This window comes from Taudactylus pleione, unplaced genomic scaffold (assembly GCF_031769625.1).
Source record: "Taudactylus pleione unplaced genomic scaffold, aTauple2 ptg000212l, whole genome shotgun sequence".
Classification (NCBI taxonomy): Eukaryota; Metazoa; Chordata; class Amphibia; order Anura; family Myobatrachidae; genus Taudactylus; species Taudactylus pleione.
Window position 1 is genome coordinate 2,029,848 of NW_028284614.1, and position 23,491 is coordinate 2,053,338.

The window sequence follows — 23,491 nt, forward strand, 5'->3', positions numbered from 1 at the left end:
TGGTCGTGATGGTGATCCCAGCCTGCGACCTCGGTCACGGTGCTGGGATTGCATATACAGCAGGGGGTGTCATACAGGGGGTGTCATACAGGGGGTGTCATACTCCTCCTGCTGCATTTGCATATTAGCAAGGACGGAATTGCGAATCACCCCCAAAGCCTTGGAGAGAGATAAAGTAGATGGAGATTTAGGGGTCTATTTACTAAGCCTTGGAAGGATATAAAGTAAACGGGGATAAGGTACCACCCAATCAGCTCCTGTCATTTTTCAAACACAGCCTGTGACATGGCAGTTAGGAGCTGATTGGCTGGTACCTTATCACCGTTCACTATATCTCCATCCAAGGCTTAGTAAATAGACCACCAAAGTACAGGCTGTGGGGCAGACGTAAAGACGAAAGGTGAAATCAGATAAAGTACCAGCCAATCAGCTCCTAACTGCCATGTTACAGGCTGTTGGAAAAATGACAGGAGCTGATTGCTTGGTACTTTTATACCCCTCTGTCTTTTGCCTTTTTTTACCTAGATTGGCAACTGAGTCGCACACAGAGGCTACCTGAAATGCCAGTGACAGTGCCATGGTGCCCCCGCAGTTTACTTTTGTCTCATTAGTGATGCGAATAAGAAGCCTATTTTGAGAAAAAGTTTCTGGCAGGACAATTGGCGCAGCCTAATCCTAAAGGCTTTGGTGCAGCAAACGGGGTTATTTGGTTATTACGTCCAGACTGGGAGTCAGGCCAGAGCATCTATATCAGGGGGGTTCCCAACCACGGTCCTCGAGGCACACTAACAGTCCAGGTTTTAAGGATAGCCATACTTGAGCACAGGTGTCTTAATTAGAACTTCAGGTATTTTGATTTCACCATCTGTGCACAAGCATGGACATCACTTAAACCTGGACTGTTCGTGTGCCTTGAGGACTGAGGCAGGGAGATATTGGGCCTAATTCAGACCCGCTCGCAAGCACTATACGCTCGCAAGCGGGTCGATGGTGGGGCAAATTCTCTCGCTCTGGGGCTCACTACAAACGGGGCGGCTTTCGATGTTGATCGACAGCTCGCCCCATTTTGTAGGCGGGGTGGCTGGACAAATGGAGGCATTCCTGAAGGAACGCCTGCCGTTTGTGGGCGGCCCTACTGACATCATGAGTGATGTCAGTAGTGAGCTTCTGGCTCTATCATAGCCGGAAGCTCACTGGGGCTTGCGGCAGACGAGACCCTACCACAAGGGTCTCGTCGCAAGCCAGATGGTCGCGATGGTCGGGACCATCACCTGGCCGCTCGCTAAAGCTGTGGGTGGTCACCCACAGCTTAGCGAGCGGCCAGGAGGCCGGGTTTTTTAAAACAAAGCGGCCGCCCTGATTCAGAGCGAGCGCTCGCATTTTGCGAGCGGCTCTGAATCAGGTCCATTGTGTGTGCGCTGGACACTGTTCTGCATGTTAGACAGTTAGGCCGGATGTGCACATTACTGCCATATTGACCAAAGAATTATACTGAAAATGAGCGAAGTTGGCAGGTCTGCAAAGTGATTGTGTTCCTTTCATTCTGATTGATGGGCAGATATATTACCAGGATCTGTCTGCAGCCAATCCCTGGGCGAGCCGCATTCCCCGGCTTTAGTGGCGGATGCTGAATTAGAGAAATTGTGACCTCAACACAAATAGCAGGTGAAGCATGAAATAATGTAGTTTATTTTGCAGCTGGCTATACAAGGTAAAAACACAACAATGCAAGCACATACATCACATCTAGCTGCTAAATATACCAAGCAATTTCTATGGACATGTGGACAGGAAGCGGACGAGAGGCTGGGCCCAGAATGCACTGCAGGGCCATTCAGCACATTAATACATGGTTTAGTTTCCCCTTTCGCATACAGTTCTAAAAACAATGAACGGGTGTGCTCTCATGCGGCAGTTTATTGAACTTTGGCAGATTCTGCTTTTTCTAGTATCAACATGTTTAAATGATGCTCAACCTCACCGAAAAAAATAAAAACAAAACTCCTTCGCTTCCGGCAAGTTATTTAAAAATCACCTGAAAAAAAAAGAAACGACTGTATATTGTTTTATGTCTTGATGCTGGTGTTACAGCCACAGCTCTATATATTTTAGCCAGGACCCAAGTGTCAGTGTGCTGTTGTAGGATTGTGCCATTGTTCTATAATGCCAGAGAAAATGGTTCCCAATAGGATGTACAGTATACAGTATATGACAGGTAAGCCCCAAATACCAATTTAGGACCCCAGTTGAGGTCCAGCCCTACAGGTTGGACACTTTTATTAAATATAGTTCAGAGCTGTCTTATCGCCACAAGACTCACTTTGCTTAAAAAAGATAAAAATATAATTTATAATTTAACAACCAAAAGCTCCTACTTGTAAAAAAAAATAAAGCAATACTATCTTTCCCCAGCAGAGGGTGCTGTGCTTTCTTTTTTATCACAGACTATTTTCTCATCATCGTAACGTGCAGTGTTCTGTACTTACAAGTCCTGTACTGCAATGAGCTTAAAGGAAAGCAACTAGCAGTGAGCCCGTCGACTATTTTAATACTTTCCTTACAGCTCCAGGTTGCCATTCTTGCAGATTGAGCGCTTGAAACAGGGAACTCCCTGCTCTGTCTCACCAGACTCCCCCCAACCTCCAATATTTCAAGCACTCTTTCATAACCCATCCTAGATTACTCCCTATATACGGTCTAAAGTCCTTTCATGCCACATTGCTAAACTGTCTCTGCTTTCCTCCTCCCTAATAAGTGGCCCTCCAGCTGCTGTGGGACTACATATTCCAGCATGCCCTGCCGGCTGGATCTGTAGTTCAACAACAGCTGGAGGGCCACTTATTGCCCATCCATGCTATAGATTGTAAGCTCCTATGACAAGGCCCTCTTTAACCTGTGTCTTGTGTCTGTGCCTTCCTTGTCTACCTTGAATGTACATGTTATTACACCCCTCGAAATTTAGACACAAAATTAGGACAAAATAAACTGCACATACTGTAAACTCCATCCTTACCAGCCCAAACCCCATCATGATCCACCCTGAAAAGCCCAATTTTATCCGAAACACCCCGCCCCCAAAATTGGGAACGTTGGGAGGTTTGTGCTATGTTTTTATTTACCCTGTATCTGGGCAATTAATTTTTATGTCTAATTTGTACCTTGACTTGTACATTTGCCAGCTGCAATTGTACATGTGTGACTTGTACTAGTGATTAATACCCAAATGACCTGTTATTATGTTTAATTGTCATGTGTGTTATGTGTATGCCGGCTTTGTTAAGGCTGCAGAATTTCATCATCATCAATAATGAATGATGAAGGAACATACAAAGATAGGGGTAATCTTATATCACTTCACTTTGAAATAATCTCTTGCCAAAATGATCTGCCAACAACAACAATAAACAATATGCATACAGGATCACACACTGAGAGCCAGAGGTTAGAGCAAATAGTGGGCTGTCATTAATTCTGCACCTGTCCTTGAAATAAGACCCATTGGCGGCGGCAATTTTGTGGAGTAAACAAATATTCATGAGAATGCAGCCATCGGGCTCACCTAATCGTGGCATTGTGCGCAGGGTCATGTGACACAGGTCAGGGCGTGGCTGAATCATGTTGGGGTGCGATAATCTTTGGCTGGCCAGCTGTTGTCTCATTACAATCCCCATCATTACCATGCAGACAGGCGAGAGTCACAGCCAAGAACACAGACCCTCCAACATGATCCGTTCCATTAGGTACAAAATGCTCTGCTCCTGGACTTCCCTCTTAATTGATGTTTGCAGACACCTGTGATGAAACACCTGTCTCATCAATTACCTAGTTCAACACAGGTGACTGCAATCATACATTAGGTGGAAAGTCCAGGAACAGAGTGTTTTGTACCTAATGGAACGGGTCATGTTGGAGGGTAGGGAAATGGAGTGTCACCTCTTCCTACATCACAGCCATAACAAATGTACAACCGCAGAGTGTGTCTGCTCTAGCTAAGTGCTGACCTACATTGGGCGTCATTTATTCCAAGTGACCCCATTTCCTTTGTTTGAAAGTTGCAGCCTCAAGACCCAAATAGATGTTTTTCCAGATGCACGTTGTCCTAACATCTACAGCACGGGACGCTTTGCCTGTTCAGCTGTCACCCTTTAATGGTTACAGCGCTAAGAATAGAAGCAGAAATGTCATCAGCACTAAACTTCTGCACCTGTAAGAGTCCAGCAGCCAATGACCAGTCACAGCGCAGCTAGAGCCGTGTGTACATGCTGGGGAAGTACGGCACCTGCCAGAAAACATGGATAAACAAACCCTTTCCTGCCTGGCCTGTTAACTCTGCGCACACTTCCTCTCCTCATACGCTCCATGCTGTGACAACTGACTGTAATAACATTAACGTTACAAGAGACATCATAGCGACCAACGGCATTCTTACTGGCCGAATGTACTTCACTGGGCTGATGAAGGCCGCCTATCTCTGCATTACTCTACAGACTGCACAAGTCCATCATACCCAGTGCCAGGCTGATATGTGGCCATAAGCAATTTTGGGACTGCAGCACGATTTATATGAAATAGGGGCCTAAATCACATATATGGACAATACTACGTGTTTATGTTGTTAAATGAATGTGGGAGAGATGTATCAAACGAGAGGACAAGTGGAGACGTTGCTCATAGCAACCAATCAGATAATGGCTATTATTTATCTAGTGCATTCTAGAAAATTATAGCTTGAAGTTGAGGGGTGACTACGGGCAATTTCTTCCTTGTCCTTTTTAGAAGGTTTGATAAACCTCCACTTGTGTACTGTTTGTAAGGGCAGCTGAACACCCGTTTGTCCTGTGCTATGTGCGATTTCCAGTATATATCCATGCTATGTGCATATTCCATATCTCCCAAAATGTATAAAGCCAAAACCCTTGGGAAATAAGCCCCGCCCATGCCATCTCAAAACATAAGCACACCCACTTTTTGGTGAAACCCCGCCTGCTCCAGTGCAAGCTCCGCCTCTTTCGAGGACTGTTGGACTGCACATGATCTCTCGTCTTGATTTGAATCAAATCCTCAATATTTGTTTTGATTGTGGGATCTCCTGAAATGTGCTGAAGATTATTATTTAAAATACAATAGAGACCATCAAAGGTGCTCAGTAGGTCTTATGTACTTGTCCTGGCGTTCATTTAGACTAAAAGCCCCACAACTCTCATCAATCATTTGGACCTCCTGTAACCAGCCTAATCAGTGTATTGTATTTTATATAGCATTATATTATTTAAAAAAATTGATGTTGAGCATCATTTAATCTTGCTTTACGCACATTGGTTAGTCTGTGGCAGTATTACATACACATATACTGTACTTCACAATCTGCTCAAAACCCTTATTAACAAGCATGTGGCTTGTGATACAGCGTGGCGGAAACCGTGCGCAGTGCATTCAACTGCTTCTCATTACATCCATATAAGCATACAAGACGTCCATCTCACAGCCATTCTGCCTTCCTCTGTCGACATACCCAATCTCCATTTTGAAGACGGTTAAAGGACCGCAGAAACTAAAGTGCAAGTTGGCTGATGTGTACACAGCTGCTAGTAACATACTCAAATATATATATAGCAAAAATTTCACGAACGAGGGAACCTTTAACTGTGAAACCAGCCTTGCCATTGGTAAACCAACGAAATGCAATGCTAAAAAAAAACAACACAACTTTTTGGAGCCTAAAATGGCTGATAACAGAGAGCAACAGATTGTACGGCATAAATAGTTGGGAAAAATGTGCCCTAAGCTGGCCTGTACCCCTAGCTTGAGCCTAGGGATAAAAATGGAGCACCTCCCATAAACTGGGGGAGGTGTAATAGAAAGAGATTCTGATTGGTCCTCTGCTAACTCTCCACCCTCCTGCAACCTTTAACAGATAGACATTTTTACATATACAGAACATTTGCGGATATTGCAAGAGGCCTATTTATAATGGATCAATATATTTTTTAGATTTTGTGGTCCTTTAAACAGTGCTCTTCACTTCAGCTGTTTCTAAACTATATCCTTCACAAGCCTTACACAGCCAGGCAAAGAGATGGTCGGAGATAGTTGCCCAGTCCTAGAGTCAGTACCTTCACTTTCACAACACTCACTATTTTTCTTTGGCTTTTTGCTACTTACGTCACTCACTCTTTATTGACGTAGCATTACAACAAAACTTTTTCCCATCTGTATCCTGAGGACCTGTGCACTTTCCCTGCAGCTGAAAGTCAAAAGCATTTATAGTGCATTGATAAATGTGCAGTGTCGAAAGCATATGCGTAAAATACTGTGAGGTTCTTTTTTTTTTTTTTGTCAGTGCAAAGGCAGGATCCAGGACGAGCCCCCAATTTCTGGTCTATTACACCGTGCCCAGATAGTCCTGTTATCAGATTTCTTATGGAAGGTGCAAGAGGCCAGCAGTTATCATCCCTCATAGGCAAGTCTTCTGAACAGTTTCATAGGCATCACAGACAACTAAAGGCATCTGGTGTTGGTATTCGCACAGAATTGTGCATAGATGGTCTCGGGACGTATCCGGTTTATAAAAAAAATCAGCATTTGCTACTTTTCCTATAGCAATCATTTTCCTGTCGTTATTTTATTTTAATGTTCCAAACCTCACAGTGACAGCAATATTATACCATTTTTTATATACCATATTTTTTTTGCTTTCATTCATATATGTATGTAAAAATGCTACTGCTGGATTGAAGAAAATAATAAAAGAAAAACGAAATGGAGACTGATTTTGGATAAATTTCATAAAATTTACAACTTTTTTTTTTTTGTTTTACCAAAATTGTTTAAAATAGTCCACATTCTTTACAAGAAAATGATTTTACATATTGGGTAATTATTTCATTTTCAGTGGATTCCCAGACTTCCACAGAGCTTGGCTCTGCGAAGTGAGAAATGATCTGCTTTAATTTAGCATAACATTTTTACATTTACTTTTAAATATTTTGGCAGTATTGGGCATAGTGAGCTCGTTGGACCCAACATGGCAGACAGACATATTCATGGACTGTAAATGAAAGGTGAGCTGGAAGGTAGACTCTCTCTCTTCAGCCTCATGCTCCCATACCAGCCCCTGGGCGAGAACGGATAACTCCGGAATCCTGGAGATTTTGCCCCAGAATCTTCAGACTCTAGAGAAATGTCGGAACCTGTTGGAGACCTTCTGCCTCGTGGTGTTGCTGGCAAAGAGGATCCATTGCGAACAGTGGGACTCCATGGTGCGCTGATATGAATAGGGGACTGAGGACTTGTAACTCCCCACGGCGAGGTGCTCTTGCGCATTGCCGCATTGATGATGTTACGGGCAATTAGAGCTTTCATCTGGTTCCCGGCCTTCGATTCACTCTCCATTCTGAAAGATGATGGGGATTGGGACCTCTCACTCCATGCAGGAGACATGGCGCGTAGTGGTGGAGGGCTTTGTATAACTGAGCCTTCGTCATAACCCGGGGAGGATACTGAGGAGCCTCCCCACCCATCCACTGATCCTTGATGTTGAAGGGCTCTGTAGTTTGAGGTTCCCGGTACAAATTCCCTAGATTTCTGTTGACAAAAATATATATATATATATTGGTCAAATTACAGAAACACTGTGGTTACTTTAAAACAACCATAATATTAGATATATAATAAATAAATAAATGAGATTCTGCATTACCCTCATATAATACATTACCTACAGGTGATGGTGATTTAAAGGTTTTTTTTAATGATTCCCAGTGAATATTAAATATAAGTTTCCACAAATGTTTAATTATAATACTTTGTAACTATATATTATTATTATTATTATTACTATTATTCATTAGAATGACAGTCATTGTCTGGGACAAGTGATGTCATAATTTTTAACCAGTTTTCAATAATATTATTACAATGAGACACTCGCTCCTGCAGATGCCAAAATAATTAATGTATTTCCCACTGTGGTGATGTAAGCTCTGTGTTGTATCTGTTGGGTTATTACATAAATATATGAGCAAATAGAAGATATTATAGTCCATACAATACATATCTCTTTCCTTACAAGTTTGTATAGAAAACTTAAACTGTAACAAACTTTTTAAAATACATAAAGCCACTGTTATCCACACTCGGAATACATTACACTGATCAACACTGGTGTTATTGTCAGTTACAGCGATTTGCGGTTACAGTGATGCTGATTATGACATCGGTTTTGCTAGATTGACTCTAATTTTTTAGATACTCGGAGGAGATACAAGGAAAATACAATAGGCAACTGTCACCTGACTGCTGGTTGGGTGGCTGATCACTAACAGTATATACGGAGAGGGGATATTCTAGAATGTTTGTGGAGTGAAAACCTAGAATATTCGAATGTCTCGCCTTCTAGAATGTGCTGATAGATTCCCAAATGCATGCCTTAGGGCTAAAGGCCTAATTCATGTTTGTACGTAAACCCGATGCTTTATGTACAAATACGATGGGGGGTCTGCACAGACGCAAGACCTGAGCTGCGGCATGTCAATGATTGAAATGCTGCAGCGTTTGGTGGGCGGCACCCAACAAACACTCGGATCTCGCAATTGCTAACCGGAAGCATCTATCAACCTACAGACGTCTCCTGTTGCATTTGAAGTTTAATGACACAGAATTGCGCAGCTACATGTTTGTAACTGGCTATCGGTGAGTGACCAACTAGAACCTGGCACCACATATCTGGTGCCCAGTCTAATCTGAAGACCCTTATCTGGTGCCCAGTCTAATCTGAAGGGGAAGCAGTTGGGAAGCCGACGGACGGAATCCCGACCGCCAGCTTCCTGACTGTCTAATCCCGGCAAGGGTTAAATGATAGGCGTCGAAATCCCGTCTGGCTCTGAATCAGGCCAACAGAACGGTACCTTAGCTGCAGAGGGCCTCACAGGACAGAATGGAAACCAAGCAAATGATATTCAAGCCCAAGCTTGGGACGCTTTCTGCAGTCACGTATACGCCGCAGCTGCCGGAAAACCCTGGCCAGTCTCAATGACTATTGTTATAACTTATAAGGCCAGAGATTACCATAACTTTATCAAAAATATGGCAGAATGCAGTGAGCAACTTCTGAGACAGCAAGAAAAAAAAACACAGATATGCCACATCAATGACATGTTAAAACGTATTACAGGTTTCATATATATATATATATATATATATATATATATATATACATATATATATGTATATTTTATATCTTGTTGGCAGTGGGAAAGAGATGATGGTATAAGTGAGGGAAGGGAATCCATATGAGGGAAGAGGACCCTGGAGCGTGAGAGCTTGCAATCTAGAGTGCGTATCGTGCGCAGAGGAAGTATAATAGGCTTTTGGTCCATTTTGTAAATATCCGCCAAATCTAAATACGAAGGAACAAGTTTGCCATTATATAAAGCATAACTGCCTACTTGTCATACTTCCCCTTTGTTATCTTGGAGTTCAAGGGACAAGTGTGTATGGTGTAATAAAGTGACTCATGCATGACACACAGAGCCTTGCCCAGCTCTCCATGATTCCGCAAACTGCATCCTGACGCAGCAAAGGCAAGTCCTTATACTGTGTATCAGCTCATCAAGGTCATGCCCACTGTGCAAGAAACAGAAACAAGTGGTAGGGGTCTTGGACATTCTAGGACAGTAGGGAGTTATATAGGACAGAAGGGCAGTATAAGCATGATCCATTTGCTTAGTAACTATAGAACCAACATTACTTTATTACAGTTTTCAGTCCCTTTAATCTTCCCCGATCTGATGTGTATATATAGGTTAATCACCAGTGGTTTGATGTTGGATTACACATCACATTACACTGAATAAAATGCATGTTTTGCCCTGTGATGACAAGTTAGCGATGGTGACAGAAACACCTCCTGCAGGGGCATTGAAGTGGCAGAAAAGAAATTAACATCTAATATAGAAGCACTGTCTTTTTTTAAAGGGCTCCTGTAATTCTGTAATTAAGATCCAGGACACATGGGAGCAGTGGCAATTATAATAGGGGTCCAGAGCAATAAGGGGGTTCACAGCGATGGCACTGCTATGCCTGGTCAGCCCGGGTGCTGAAATATACAGGGGTCAATTCAATTACCCGTGAATTACTAGCAGCTGCAAATTATGGTGCCTCCTCCAGACTCGCAGACTGCCGCATTAAGCTGCTAGCAAAAAAATGTGCGAGTCCAGGTCGCAAGGGGCGCGAGTTGCGGTGCCGGCAACGGTGCAAAAATGCTGTTGCAATGATGACTTGCACCCTTTCGCAGGTAATTGAATCAACCTAACAGAGTGGGGTGGGGGGCTATCCAAGCGTGAGTTCCCCTTACCCCACTAGACTCCACTTCAGGTCATACCCTGCTGTTTCATGAGACAGTGACATCAGAGAGAGGGGGAGACATATCAAACCTTCTAAATGAGACCAGTTGCCCATGGCAACCAATCAGCTGCGGCCTATCATTTGATAGAATGTACATGATAAATGCTATTTACAAGCTGTTTCGTTGCTATGAGCAACCCCCACTTGTTTCCCAGAAGGTTTGATACATGTCCCCCAGAGTCACCAGCGCTGTTCTTTCAGACATGGACGGGGGGGGGGAGGGGGCAGTACTGTGAGTCTCTATAAGGAAAGCTGCCGCAGTGGTGGTGACATATGGCGCCATGGTGATGGTGAGAGATGGAGTAAGGGAAGGACCGCGTGTGGCATGGGGTAAGGTGGGCATATGTGTCAATGAGGAGATGGTTGGGTAGAATATGTGACATTAGGGTCATATCTTACAAAGGGAAAATATCGGAGGGTTCCCTTGGTGTAATTACAGCCCAGGGCTCCAGGTCATCTTACTGCAATCATTATGTACTGTAGAAGCCCTTCTCCCACTGCTTGTACAATGATGGGGTTCCCCTTCTGAAACTTGAGCTTTCTTTCTGGGGGGGGGGATATTTATTACTGCTTTGGAGAGAGATAAATTGGAGAAAGATAAAGGGGGAGATGTTAAAACCTTGGAGTGAGACATAACGTAGAGAGAGATAAAGTGCCAACCAATCAGCTCCTAACTGTCATTTTAAAGGCTCTGTTTGAAAAATGGCAGTTTGAAGCTGATTGGTTGGAGCACAAAGTACCAACCAATCAGCTCCTAACTTATTTTTCAAATACATGACAGAAGCCGATTGGTTGGAGCGCCATTTAAGGTTATTAACAAGTGATAACAAGAATATCACTCGTTGATAAAGTTGGGCCTTTGTATCCACTTTATCTTATTGATACATCTCTCCCTCTATCTCTCTCCACTTTATCTCTCTCCAACCTTTGATAAATGTCCCCATAGGACTGGTAACAGGTGATAGATCATTATTGCATGTACCATGTCTTCAGGTTTAGGGGGTCACCAGAATATGAGTTTGGTCAGTGAGAGGACCATGCATGGTGCATAACATTACATAGAAGATATTCTGGCAGCAATGCCCCCATGACTCTTAAAGGTGGGTGATCATTCCAAATACAGTGGGGGATATATCACAAAGGCTTTACTTATCAATTAATGTATATTATATCAATGCACTTTGGATGTAAATCTTATTGTGGCTACAACTGTTTATTTATGTGCTATGACTATTTTATCTTTGTGTTTATTCTGTATTTGCTACAGTTGCCAACTTCTCCTGGTTTAACATTTGTTTTTGCAAATGTACCTACATTAGTTTCCTTTCATCAACTGCTCACACCCACTTCTTATATTATACATACAGAGGCAGTTATTTTAGGCAACACTAAATTATATATTGATTTGCTTGGAAAGCATATTCCGAAGGCTGATGAAATAAAGAACCTTTATTTACAGAGCAGCCGCTGTTTCCTGGCGGGTTTCTCCTCAAAATTTAAGGCAAAACAAATATTAAGTGCACGGCCTGGCCTGTTTTGCACTTAATGTTAGTCCCGCTTTATAAGTGTTGAGGCTAAACCCGCCAAGTAACTGCGGCTTGCAAGTAATTCTGCTTTGTAAATATACCCATAACTCCCCAAACTGTGCGCCTAGGCACCCTGGGGTGCCTCGGGACACTTGCAGGGGTGCCTCAGGTTGTTGGTCCAGCACCAAGTCAAATTATTTATGGTCAATGTAATGTAATATGTGGACAAGCAGAAGCGCAAACCTGTCTACCACCACATAACTGAGCCTAAGTATGACAGGGGAGCACAAATTATTTCACTTTACTACTTCACTACACTTTTTTCTGAATTTCTCAATAACAAACTTTTGGGTTAGGGGTGCCGTGAAAACATTGCTGATACTCTAGGGTTCCGTGATTTAAGAAAGTTTGGGAGCCACTGCAATGGCATATAAAAGCTAATATCTATTCTGTAACCATTTTTTGATGACATGCAGTACCTTTTTATCATCTGCAGATGGCAGCAAGATAGCATTAGCTACAAGTATATTGTACATAATGGAATGAATATATAAATAGTCACTGTACATATAGTTTTTGTGCATCGGTTATACTTTAAAACTATGCCTACCCAGTATTTTTACTTACTGTTAATATAAAACTCAATGAAAGTGTTCACATTTACATATATAGATAGATAGTTAGATATACGAGGTCTGTCTAAAAAGTTAGGTGAATGGTCTGATATATCTGTATGCAACGCTTGCAACAAGGTCGCTCATGCACGCTGACATGCATGGACATGTCTGGACCTGCTCCCAGTCGGGATTTGCCCGAGGCCGCCACCACACTGCCAAATGCATTCATTTCCACAGAGTGTCCCGAGCAGTCTGTGTTTTAGACAGACCTCGCATATGTACATATATATATAACACAGACAATGACTATATTAATTAAACCTTATTTTGTATAGATGGACATCCCCTTCCCCTTGGATTCCATGTAAAGTGAACTAGTCACCCAGATCACGTCCACTTCCCCAGTAAGGTGAGTAGTCTGGAAATGAATGAAGCATTTCACAATGAATCATGTGATTGTGGCCCGCCACCCACTGGCCAATAACACAAACTGCAACATTGGGCACAATGATGTACATTTACCATACTCCCCACCCCCTCGCCTCACAAAGGACTCTTCCCTGATCTACCACAAGAAATAAATGACGTATCAGCATGTATGTTTATACTGCAGAGTTCCTCAGCAGCCACAGGGTCGGTCATGACTATAGTTAACCACACATGCCAAAATAAAAAACTGAGACAAACTAGTAAACGTCCAGCCGTACCCACATTGACTGTGGTCCAAAACCCTTTGCCCCATTTGACCGTGGTGCAAAACTTGGACTGTTGGAGGCTGCTGTCCGTTCCTGTAGCCGAGTGCACTTGCCTCTTGTGCCACAGTATAAGAACAAGGTCAGTGAAGGAGAGACAGCTATGAGCAGGGAATCAGTATGAATTACCGCCGGAGCCATGCCCGGTGGTTGGAATCCCGACAGCGGCATCCTGGCAGAGGAGGAAATCCCGATCAGCAAAGGTAAGAATATACTAACCTATTTCTACCCCCTAACCCTCCCTTATGGGTGCCTAACCCTAACCTTCCCCCCCAGTGCCTAGTCCTAATCCCCCCTCTAAGTGCCTAAACCTAACCCCCCCATTCCCCTAGCCTAAACCTAACCTCCCGGGGGGTGCCTAACCCTAAGTCCACCTCGGGAACCCTAAACCTAACCCTCCCCCCCCCTCCCCGTGCGGCTATCCGTGCTCGGCGCCCCGGCGTCCCTTCAATCGGGATGCCGGGCATCGGGCTCCCGGCGTATGTCTAATGACAGGCGTCAACATATCGACGCCTGTCTTTAGACCCTTGCCGGGATATGACAGTCGGGAAGCCGGCTGTCGGGATTAGGTCCAGCGGCTTCCCCACTGCATACCATGAGCAGGAGTTTGCAGATAATGCTGAAACATACAGCTGATACATTTAGACATAGCAAAATACCTTGACATCCCCAGGTTAGTCCGTCCCCAGACCTGAGCATCACTATAAACATAAATTCTGGTAAAGCAGTCATAATATTTGTTCAGCAATGTCATAGCCAGACTAAAAATACCTCTCACATTATTTCGGCCCTGGTATTCTGTTTCATGTCTGAGCTAAGGTGTGGGAACTGAAGCGATTGAACTGTTGACAAATGTATAATACTCTTATACCTCTAATTGCCTTTTGTGTTTTTCACATACAAGAGCAAGAATGTCGTTAGTCATGACTTCATCACAGAGGAATTGCGGTTTTTAAAACGCATTAAGGCCACAACAAAGGCAGATGCTATGCGATGCTATAGGATATCAACAGAAAAAAAAGTTTTCTGTGTCTGGGGTCTATGTACAGTACTAAGCCCTGGAGAGAGGTAAAGTGGAGAGAGATAATGTACCAACCAATCAGCTCCTAAATTTCATTTTTCAAACACAGCCTGTAAAGTGACAGTTAAGAGCTGATTGGTTGGTACTTTATCTCTGTCCACTTTATCTCTCTCCAAGGCTTAGTACATAGACCACTATCTCTGATTAATGGACCTGTATATATACATGCAAAATATAGTACAGTATACGGTATGCAATAGGTTATCATTATTTTGCTCTGTCGTATATAAAGTATAATGATCAGTAGTTTTACTACAAATAATAAAATATTCCATAATTCACCCATCAAAACAAATAAGGTTGTGGTAGTAAAATAAATGAGCCTAATAGTGTAGTAATTTCTGGCAACAAATAAATAAAACAGGCTTATCTGTTTATATGATGACAAGATCCGTGAATCGGGTCAGTGGCCCTGATTCAGAGCTGAACGCTCTGAGCAGAACGCTCGCTCTGAATCAGGGCCGTCCTATTTAAATGTGGAGCGGCCTTATGGACGCTCGCATAGCTGTGGGTTACCACCCAGAGCTATAGCGAGCGTCCATGATGATGGTCGCGATGGTCAAGACCACAAGACCATCGCGACCATCGGGCTTGCGACGAGACCCTGTGGTAGGGTCTCGCTGCCGCAAGCCCAGGAGTGATTTTGGCTCTATCAGAGCCAAAGTCACTCCCACTGACATCATTACTGATGTCAGTGGGGCCGGACTCAGATGGTAGGCGTTCCCATGGGAACGCCTCGGTCTGGCCGCCACGCCCCCGGCACGCCCACCAGTCACCATCGACAGCACGCCCCCTTTGGTGCGAGACCCCGAGCGACGTATTTCTCGTCGCTCGCCGGGTCTCTCGCATGCGCACAACGGAGCTCCCTCCGTTGTGCGCATGCGCATTCTCACAACATCGACCCGCTTGCGAGCGAACTTTGCTCGCGAGCGGGTCTGAATGACCCCCAGAGTACGGTCCTTTCTGTTTCCGGGCACTTTATATAACACTCACTTGAGCAGAGAGAGGTAGAGACAGTATAGTGTAGTACCGTTGAGGAATATGGAACTCAGTAGTAAGCAATTATATACTGCGTACCAAAATATGTATTGTCAATCGCATATCAACATAGTTATCCTGATGTATCCTCTGATAAACAGCAATGGAAATAACCTTAGTCACGTTTCACTTCATGTGGGAGAAAAAAAAAATTCCCCATCAGTTGTGTTTTTCCAACACAAGTTTTTAATCCATACAATACAGGATGAACATAAACAAAATAGATTAAAAAAGCTAACTGTATCTTGGTAAAGTTTGTAGGCCATAGGTGCAGGTGTCCACTTTCAAAAGAATTAGGAACATGGTGACAAACGTGTTTCATCCTTAAAACTTTCTTAAGGGCGAAATGCGTTGGTTATTGTATTGCATGGATTAAAAATTCGTTTTGGAAAAACTCCACAGTACTACACTACACTGTCTCTATCTCTCTGCTCAACTGAGCGTTATATAAGGTGCCCAGAAACAGAAAGGACCATAGACTGACCCGATTCCCGGATCTTCTCACCATATAAACAGATAAGCCTGTTTTATTAAATTTTTTGGTACGCACATATTTTACCTAAATATCCCAATATTTGTTACCAGAAATTACTACACTATTAGGTGCAAGTTTTTTTACTGCCCCTACCGAATTTCTCTATCTGATTGCCAGTCGAACTGCTTAAAGACTGCAACCACCTTATTCATTTAAGGGAGTGTATTTGGAACTTATACAACATCTGGATGGAGTTGTCTATGATGTTTATATGCTGACTTGAAGTGACACTAACATAATTGAAACTTGCTGCTAGATACTGTACAGTAACATCATTGGGATCTGAATGAGGGATCCCCTAATATTATTACTACTTCAAAACAATAAGTGCGAGATTCTGAGGCGCACACAGGGCCTGATTCAGACCCGCTCGCTAAGGCACGTTCGCTCGCTCTGAGCGATTTTCCCCCATCTGCGCATGCATATAATTCACAGTGCGCGTGCGCACGTCATTCGTTGCGATCTGCTTTTGGTAGCTCGTAAGCCACTATCAGGTCGCTGCTTGGAGTGACAGATAGCGCCATTTGTGGGTGGTAACAGGGGAAGGTGCATGTGAACGAGGGAGTGGTGTTGCGAACGCAGGCGTGTCTGCCCGCCAAAACGGCATTTAAAGGGCGTGTATAATTAGCAAAGTAGCGTCATTGGTCACGTCACTTGCATGTATTTCAGGCCGCAATGATCGCTGTGCTTGCGGCGGGTTAAGGCAACCTCAAGGGCTGCGAGCAGCTCCGATGGCTCTCGATGGTCCTGATTAATACTACATTTCCCGGAGATGACGTGTGTTGAGAGTGGCAAGGGGACGTCTTTATACACTTGCGAGCGCACTTTGCCGTAGCTCACTAACACACAGTGGGCGTCCTTACGCGAAGCAGTGCGAGCGCTTAATTTAAATATCCGGCCCCTTTCTGCAAGCGAGAGATCGCATCTTGCAAGCGGGTCTGAATCAGGCCCACAGCTCCATGGAATGGATTTTTAGAAAATTGCTCACATGCCACAGTAAACATACACTGTGCCCTCTGATATGGACAGATGGCGTCTATTTACCTCCATACCATACATACCTACTCACCCAGACCCATGGAAGAGTGGTGGGATCTCCCAAATACCCCACCACTTCCTAGTGAAGTGGGCAGGATTGGGAGATAATACTGAGAATTGCGGGTGCGTAGGGAGTGGGTGTGGCCAATATGACATATTTTGCTATGGCTTATCTTAGTAAAGTTTGTTGTCCATAGATTCAAAAGTCCATTTTCAAGAGAATTAGGAGCAGGGACCCAACGCATTTCGCCAGCAGACATTGCGTGTGACTCAGAATATGGCCCTTAACCTGTATGAATTTCTTGTAGATTGGCAGCTGGCGAGCAGGGCCCTCACTTTGTGCTACAAAGAATGCTATAAGCCCAAACGTCACTTCACTGTGCCACCACCACACATGCACAGAAGGGCATGCCTGGCCTGAAACACCTCTCTACTTGCCTACAGACCTTTCTTTGGCTCTGCTCAATTAGGGTTGAGCTACCATAGCTGAAGGAGATGCAGCTGCAACACCACAACCCAGCGGTTGGCCAGCAGATGCTTCATCTCCTGTGTCCAAGGTATTTTTTATACCCTTTCTTGCCTTATTAATGTGTTAATCCTAAATTTAAATTTGTGTACAGTTTGGTGGCTCCACAGTATATAGTAATAATATCTCTGGGATGGATAACCCCTTTAATAACACCACAGGAAGCACAGTTGCTGAGCTTGTGTGACTCTGGGAGGGGGAAGTCCCAGGGGCAACTGCAAGGAGTTTGTGGAAAAATAAATTAACTAATTGCCCACTTCACTGCAGCAGTGGATAGGGGTGGCTATCAAATGGTTAACCATCAATGGTCTCCGCCAATGGTGCCATCGGTTCTTATCATCATGAAACCATTGATGGACATCCCTGCTCTGTGACACTGTGGGCCAATCAGGGGTAGGGGCTGGGCTGAGTGGTGTGTTGCTTTATGATGGAACTAAACGCCGGGGAGAAAAAATTATTCTCTCTGTGCCAATGATGGCAGAGAACCATCTGATCAACGTCATAGATGGCTAAACCAACAGCCATCAGTGGCCAACCATCGATGGCTGGTAACCGTCGATAGTCAATGACCATCCCTAGAAGTGTACTAGGTGCAAAAGGGTTGTCTACAGGATTGTAGCAAGTACGCAGACAAGTGATTCGAAGCTTGCTTCAAGCTGGTGCCGAATTAATGACTGTGTTATTGCATTCAACGTCTACAGGAAAGTAAATTGCAATTAAAAGTCATATTTTCCTACCTAGAAATATGTAGGAAAGATTAGTAATGGACAAATGACAAAGATATTACAGTACTTCCCGAGTGACTAAAGTTGCACATTTTCCACTTCTGTTTTTGTTTATATTATTATTCTATTATTCACTAGAAATAATAGAATATTTCTAGCCTCAGAGAGGTAGCAGATCACGGGAGCATCAAGGCTAAGGGGTATATTTACTAAACAGTGTTTAGAAGTGGAGATGTTGCCCATAGCAACCAATAAGATTATTGCTATTATCTTCTAGAAGGAGCTAGATAAATGTTAAGTAGTATCTGATTGGTTGCTATGGGCAACATCTCCACTTCTATATACCCGCACTTTAGTAAATATAACGCTAAGATACAGGACTCCTGTTCCCCTAAGCCTTGGAGAGTGATAAAGTACCTACCAATCAGCTGCTGTCATTTTTCAAACACAGCCTGTAATATGACAGTTAGGAGCTGATTGGTCAGTACTTTATCTCTCCCCACGTATGTGCTACGGTCATTGCCTAGAGGGTTCCTTTTTGCGAGTTAGTAGTATCTGGAGAGGGCGTTATCCTGTCAGGGCCAATATCCAGAATGCTTTCTGGAGCTTGGTAAATCTGAGCTTATGGGGTCTGGGGAAATGGAGTCACCGCAAGGGATATCTGAGGAGTTCTTAATATATTTCTGAATAAATAGGACCCTAACAGAGATATATATGTAAAATGTATGTCTTCGGCAATGTCAGATACAGTGTATATTTTCACAGAGTGACTGTCTGCTGCGCTATTTTATCTCTATCTGTGACAATCCTTTATAAACGTGCCATAAGGCTTATTTGACCTCTGTTTTATTAGTAATTGATGCACACTCTCTAATTAGTGGAAAATAATTATATATTTTTTTTCAATAGAAATGTGTTTGGGCTTACATCCCTGGGATCCTGATTATTGCCTAGTTCCAGAAGACCAGGCATTCTGACTAGCTGGTAAATTAGCTGTACCCGACAATTTTATAGGATCAACAATGGCTACAAAAATCATCCATGCCCTCTGCGGCTTCCACTCTTCATCAGCCCAGACCACTCAGATATATACTGACTATCCGACCTCGCTAAATGCAGCATACCACTGTGTAGAGGGCGGGACTGTGATGTCTCGCGCTCCCCTGGTGAGTCCGCAGCCATTTGGATGAGGACTGCACAGTGCCAAGTGCCAACAAAGACAGGCTAGGCAGGGATGTGAGTGATGGGAAGATGCTGGAGGATCACAGTGGAATGGGCATGGAGGGTGAACATCTTCACCCCCCCCATCTCACCAGCAACGCACACGGCCTGTCAGCCAAATTTCATATGCTGCAAGTTTATCCCGTCTGTCATTGGTGGCAATGGGAACTGTGATGGGGCTTCGGTCCGCACTGCGCACTATAGAAAGCAGCAGGCAATTGAGTTTTGCATGAAAAGACCTAAAGATTGGCCATACATATACTGATCCATCCGCACACCCCAGGCACTAAGCAACACATGTGGGTAGCCAAATTGGGCACGATCCACCCATTCAGTGCTCAGGTCAAGGGGTTTCACTGGGGCCTTTGCAGTCAGTGGATGACCGTGCATACTTGCCGATAAAGGTCTCCTTCCGCAGGGTCGGCTGTAGGGGTGTTAGAGCAGTGCGGTCGACTCGAGGGCCGAAGTGTCCCGTGTGCGGTGGGGACACGCACCACCATAGCTCTGCTTTGCTTAGCGGAGAGCAGCGGTGCCGGTGCGTGCGGTATCCATTCGGTGCAGGGAGACGGCTGGGGGCCCTACTCCACCTGGAGCCGGCCCTGACCATCCGACTGCATTTTGCAACATGCACTAGAATAGTCTAGTTGAGGGGTCTTCAACCTTGGCCCTCCAGCTGCTGTGGGACTACACATCCCAGCATGCACTGCCACCTTTTTGATTTAACAGCATGCTAAAACTATGGCAGTGCATGCTGGGATGTGTAGTTACACAGCAGCTGGAGGGCCAAGGTTGAAGACCCCTGGTCTAGTTTTTGATAGTGTGATATACTGGGATAGGGGACCATGTGCCAGCTACTGTATCACCGGGGGGAGGGAAAGGGCATACAAACGCAGTCCTAGTAAAGTAAAGGCATGGGGTATACATGTAATGCAGGCATCGGTGATTTCCCGGTGAGTCTGCTAAATGATTGCCCCTTTAAAACATTGGGCAAGCTCGCCAGAATCTCACCGATGCCTTGCTGCTACACTGACCCTGTGATCTTATAGTTGTGAACTGACGCGTTTATACCTCTGTAGCAATATTACATATCGGTGCCTGAGGGCTGCTGCAGATACACAGTGATAATGAGCAGGGTCGTAACTAGCTGTGGGCGAGAGGAGCGGCTGCACAGAGCACAGCGCTCTGTGGGCGGCACCGCCGACCAATGACGGTCCAAGTATCTGGCAAGAAGGGGTGTCTGGAACGATAGCCCGCAGCCAGAATCGCAGAAGCAGTGTCGATGACTTCACCCATAACAGCCCCCTGGGCAGCGCTGTTGTTCCTGTCGTTGGCAGTTCTGGCCACCGTGGCATGACGCCATGTGCTGAGGGGGTGCTTGAAGTTACGGTGCTGATAATGAGGACTATGGCCCTCATTCAGAGGCGTTCGAAAGACGCGATCGCTCTCTCTGAATGAGGGCGGCCACTTCTTTTTTTTAGTGCGGCCTTCTGGTCGCTAGCTAAGCTGTGGGTTACCACCCACAGCTTAGCGACCGACCAGGGTGATGGTCGCAATGGTCAAGACCATCGCGACCATCGGGGCTTGCGACGAGACCCTAAGGTTGAGTTTCGGCAACCGCAAGCCCCAGGGAGCTTCCTGCTCTGATCGAGCAGGAAGCTCCCCACTGACATCACTGCTGATATCAATGCGGCCACCCACAAAACGGCAGACGTTCCGTCAGGAACGCCTCCATTTGTGTAGCCACCCCCCCGCCCCGCCTACAAAACGGGGCGAGCTGTCGATCAACATCGACAGCCGCCCCTTTTGTAGTGAGCTCCGGAGCGAGAGAGATTCGCGCGTGCACAGGACCAAAACATTAGAAATCATTTTTGCTACTTTCATTATACCTGATGTATTATAGAGGTTTTACAACATTTTCTTGTGCTTATGACCTAGTTCTAGTCTTAAGGTGCGTACACACTGGGCGATTAAAGTGGACGACTGAACGATAACGATATCGTTATCGTTCAGTCGTCCACTTTATCGTCCATTTTTAACAACAAAACGATGAACGATAACGACAATGCGCATTCCCGTGGGTCGTTCGTCATTATCGTTCATTGGGTAAACATGCAGGCCAACCTGACGATAGTCAGGTTGCTGCATGTCAGGGAATGGGGGAGAGAGCCCGGCGCTGAACGATATCGTTAATTACGTTCAGCGGGTGTGCTCAATGTCATGAACGACATTGAGCACAGCCTGCCGGGTACACGCTAGACGATATCGCTCAGGGAGCATATCGTCTAGTGTGTACGCTCCTTTAGACGCCGCGCCACGGATATCTACTGTGGTTACTGATTTGTGCACTTAAGCATCTATTTCGCACCGCATAGCGGCTGTTTGTATGTGGCACTGCATCTGCACAAAAATAGCATTGTATTGTATTGTACTGTACTGTTGGGCATAGAATTTGTATTTTTATCATAATTGTGGCAGTGATCATATTGACCCCCGCTTTCTTTCCCTTTTCCCTTTTCCCTGTCGCACTGCTATAGCACACAAATCCAATAGTGGTGCACAGTGGGTGGGTCTCCTGCATCCCGCTCACTTCCTGGTGATGTTGGCAGGATGGAGGGATAATGCCGGGAATCGCCAGTCTGTAGTGAAGGGGCAAAATTACGCAATATCTCACGATGAGGACGGGGCCTAATGACGTAATGAACCTGCCCCCAGAGTGATCAGCTGCATCTGCTCTCCGGGCTTTTCTCGGAGAGCAGATTTTATAAGTAGGCAAGTATGGTGTAAATGCGCTATTTTTACTCGCAGCTGTTTACAGTTTATTGCTTATAATACATGTGCGTCCAACTTGGCATAAGACCCCGAGGCTGATTCTGAGCACTCTGTGCACGGTCACAAACAGCGAGCTCTTGCATACAGCGCACGCCCGGGTGCCTTATTACGCATTTTTCCGCATGAGACATACGGAACTCGGATGGATCTGTCTTTCCATGAAATAGAGCGTTTCAGGGCATCAACAATGCGAGCGCAGGTACATTGCCTTGTGGGAGTATCATGATCATGTGACCAAAAACCTCATGTGATTCTGAGTAGAGCTTATGGACAAGTGGAGCCTGTTTCTCATTGGTCTCTTGCACCTAGCATGGGGCTGGCGTAAGTGCCAATACTAATGACGGCAGCGGGCGGCATGGGCTTCCACTTACAAACACACAAAACCCTACATTAGCCCGATGGATTCCCACATTAACATAAGGTACTAAGGGGTAGATGTACTAATCCTTGGAGAGAGATAAAGTACCAACCATCCAGCTCTTAACTGTCATTTTTCAAGCACAGCCTGTAAAGTGACAGTTAGGAGCTGACTGGTTGGTACTTTATTTCTCTCCACTTTATCCCTCTCCAAGGCTTAGTACATCTCCTCCTTGAATCAGGCTTCTGAGGCTGCCCGCAACTACACCCATTTTGCTTGCAAACTGAGGGCATGATTCAGAGATGGACGGATTAGCAGAGCCGCACACAAGCGGCTGTGCAAATTCGTTCATCTCCGATGCAAATGCATTTCCGATCCCAGCACTGCGACTGACGACGCAGGCTGGGATCACCATAGCAACCTTCGCTGGTCTCGATGGTTGCTCCATTGGTCAGGCTGCGGGAGCTGAAACCTCACCGGGTGCTGGTCACGTAAGAGGACAGGAATCTGCGTCTGCTGACGCAGACCCTGACCTCATCCCTCCTGGAAAACGGGGGCATCACGCACCCCATTTTCCCAGGAAGTGGCCAGCGACACCGCCCCCAAACGCTTGGGGGGGGTGTCTGTGAGCATAATCGTAGGACCCTGCGCAGGCGCGGACCCAGAAACATCGGAGATGTACATTCATCATCGGATGGACGTACAGTACAACTCTGAATCAGACCCTCACTATCATTCCCCTTATGTGTTACTTTTAAGCTTTGTGGAAGAGAATAAGATGGCACAAAGGAAGTAGTAGACAGAAACACATGCAGAAAAGACACAACAATACAGGAAGATT

At 45.0% G+C, this 23,491-nt stretch overlaps 1 protein-coding gene across 1 annotated transcript in view; it reads right to left on the reverse strand.

The window, feature by feature from the left end:
• Positions 1-1,667: 1,667 nt before the first annotated feature.
• SYNPO (synaptopodin) overlaps positions 1,668-23,491 on the reverse strand; it is a 103,002-nt gene continuing 81,178 nt past the window's right edge. Inside the window, exon 4 of the mRNA XM_088478253.1 lies at positions 1,668-7,584. Within this exon, the coding sequence (XP_088334379.1) occupies positions 7,042-7,584 (543 nt within the window). The 3' untranslated portion in view covers positions 1,668-7,041. The remainder of the gene's footprint in view (positions 7,585-23,491) is intronic.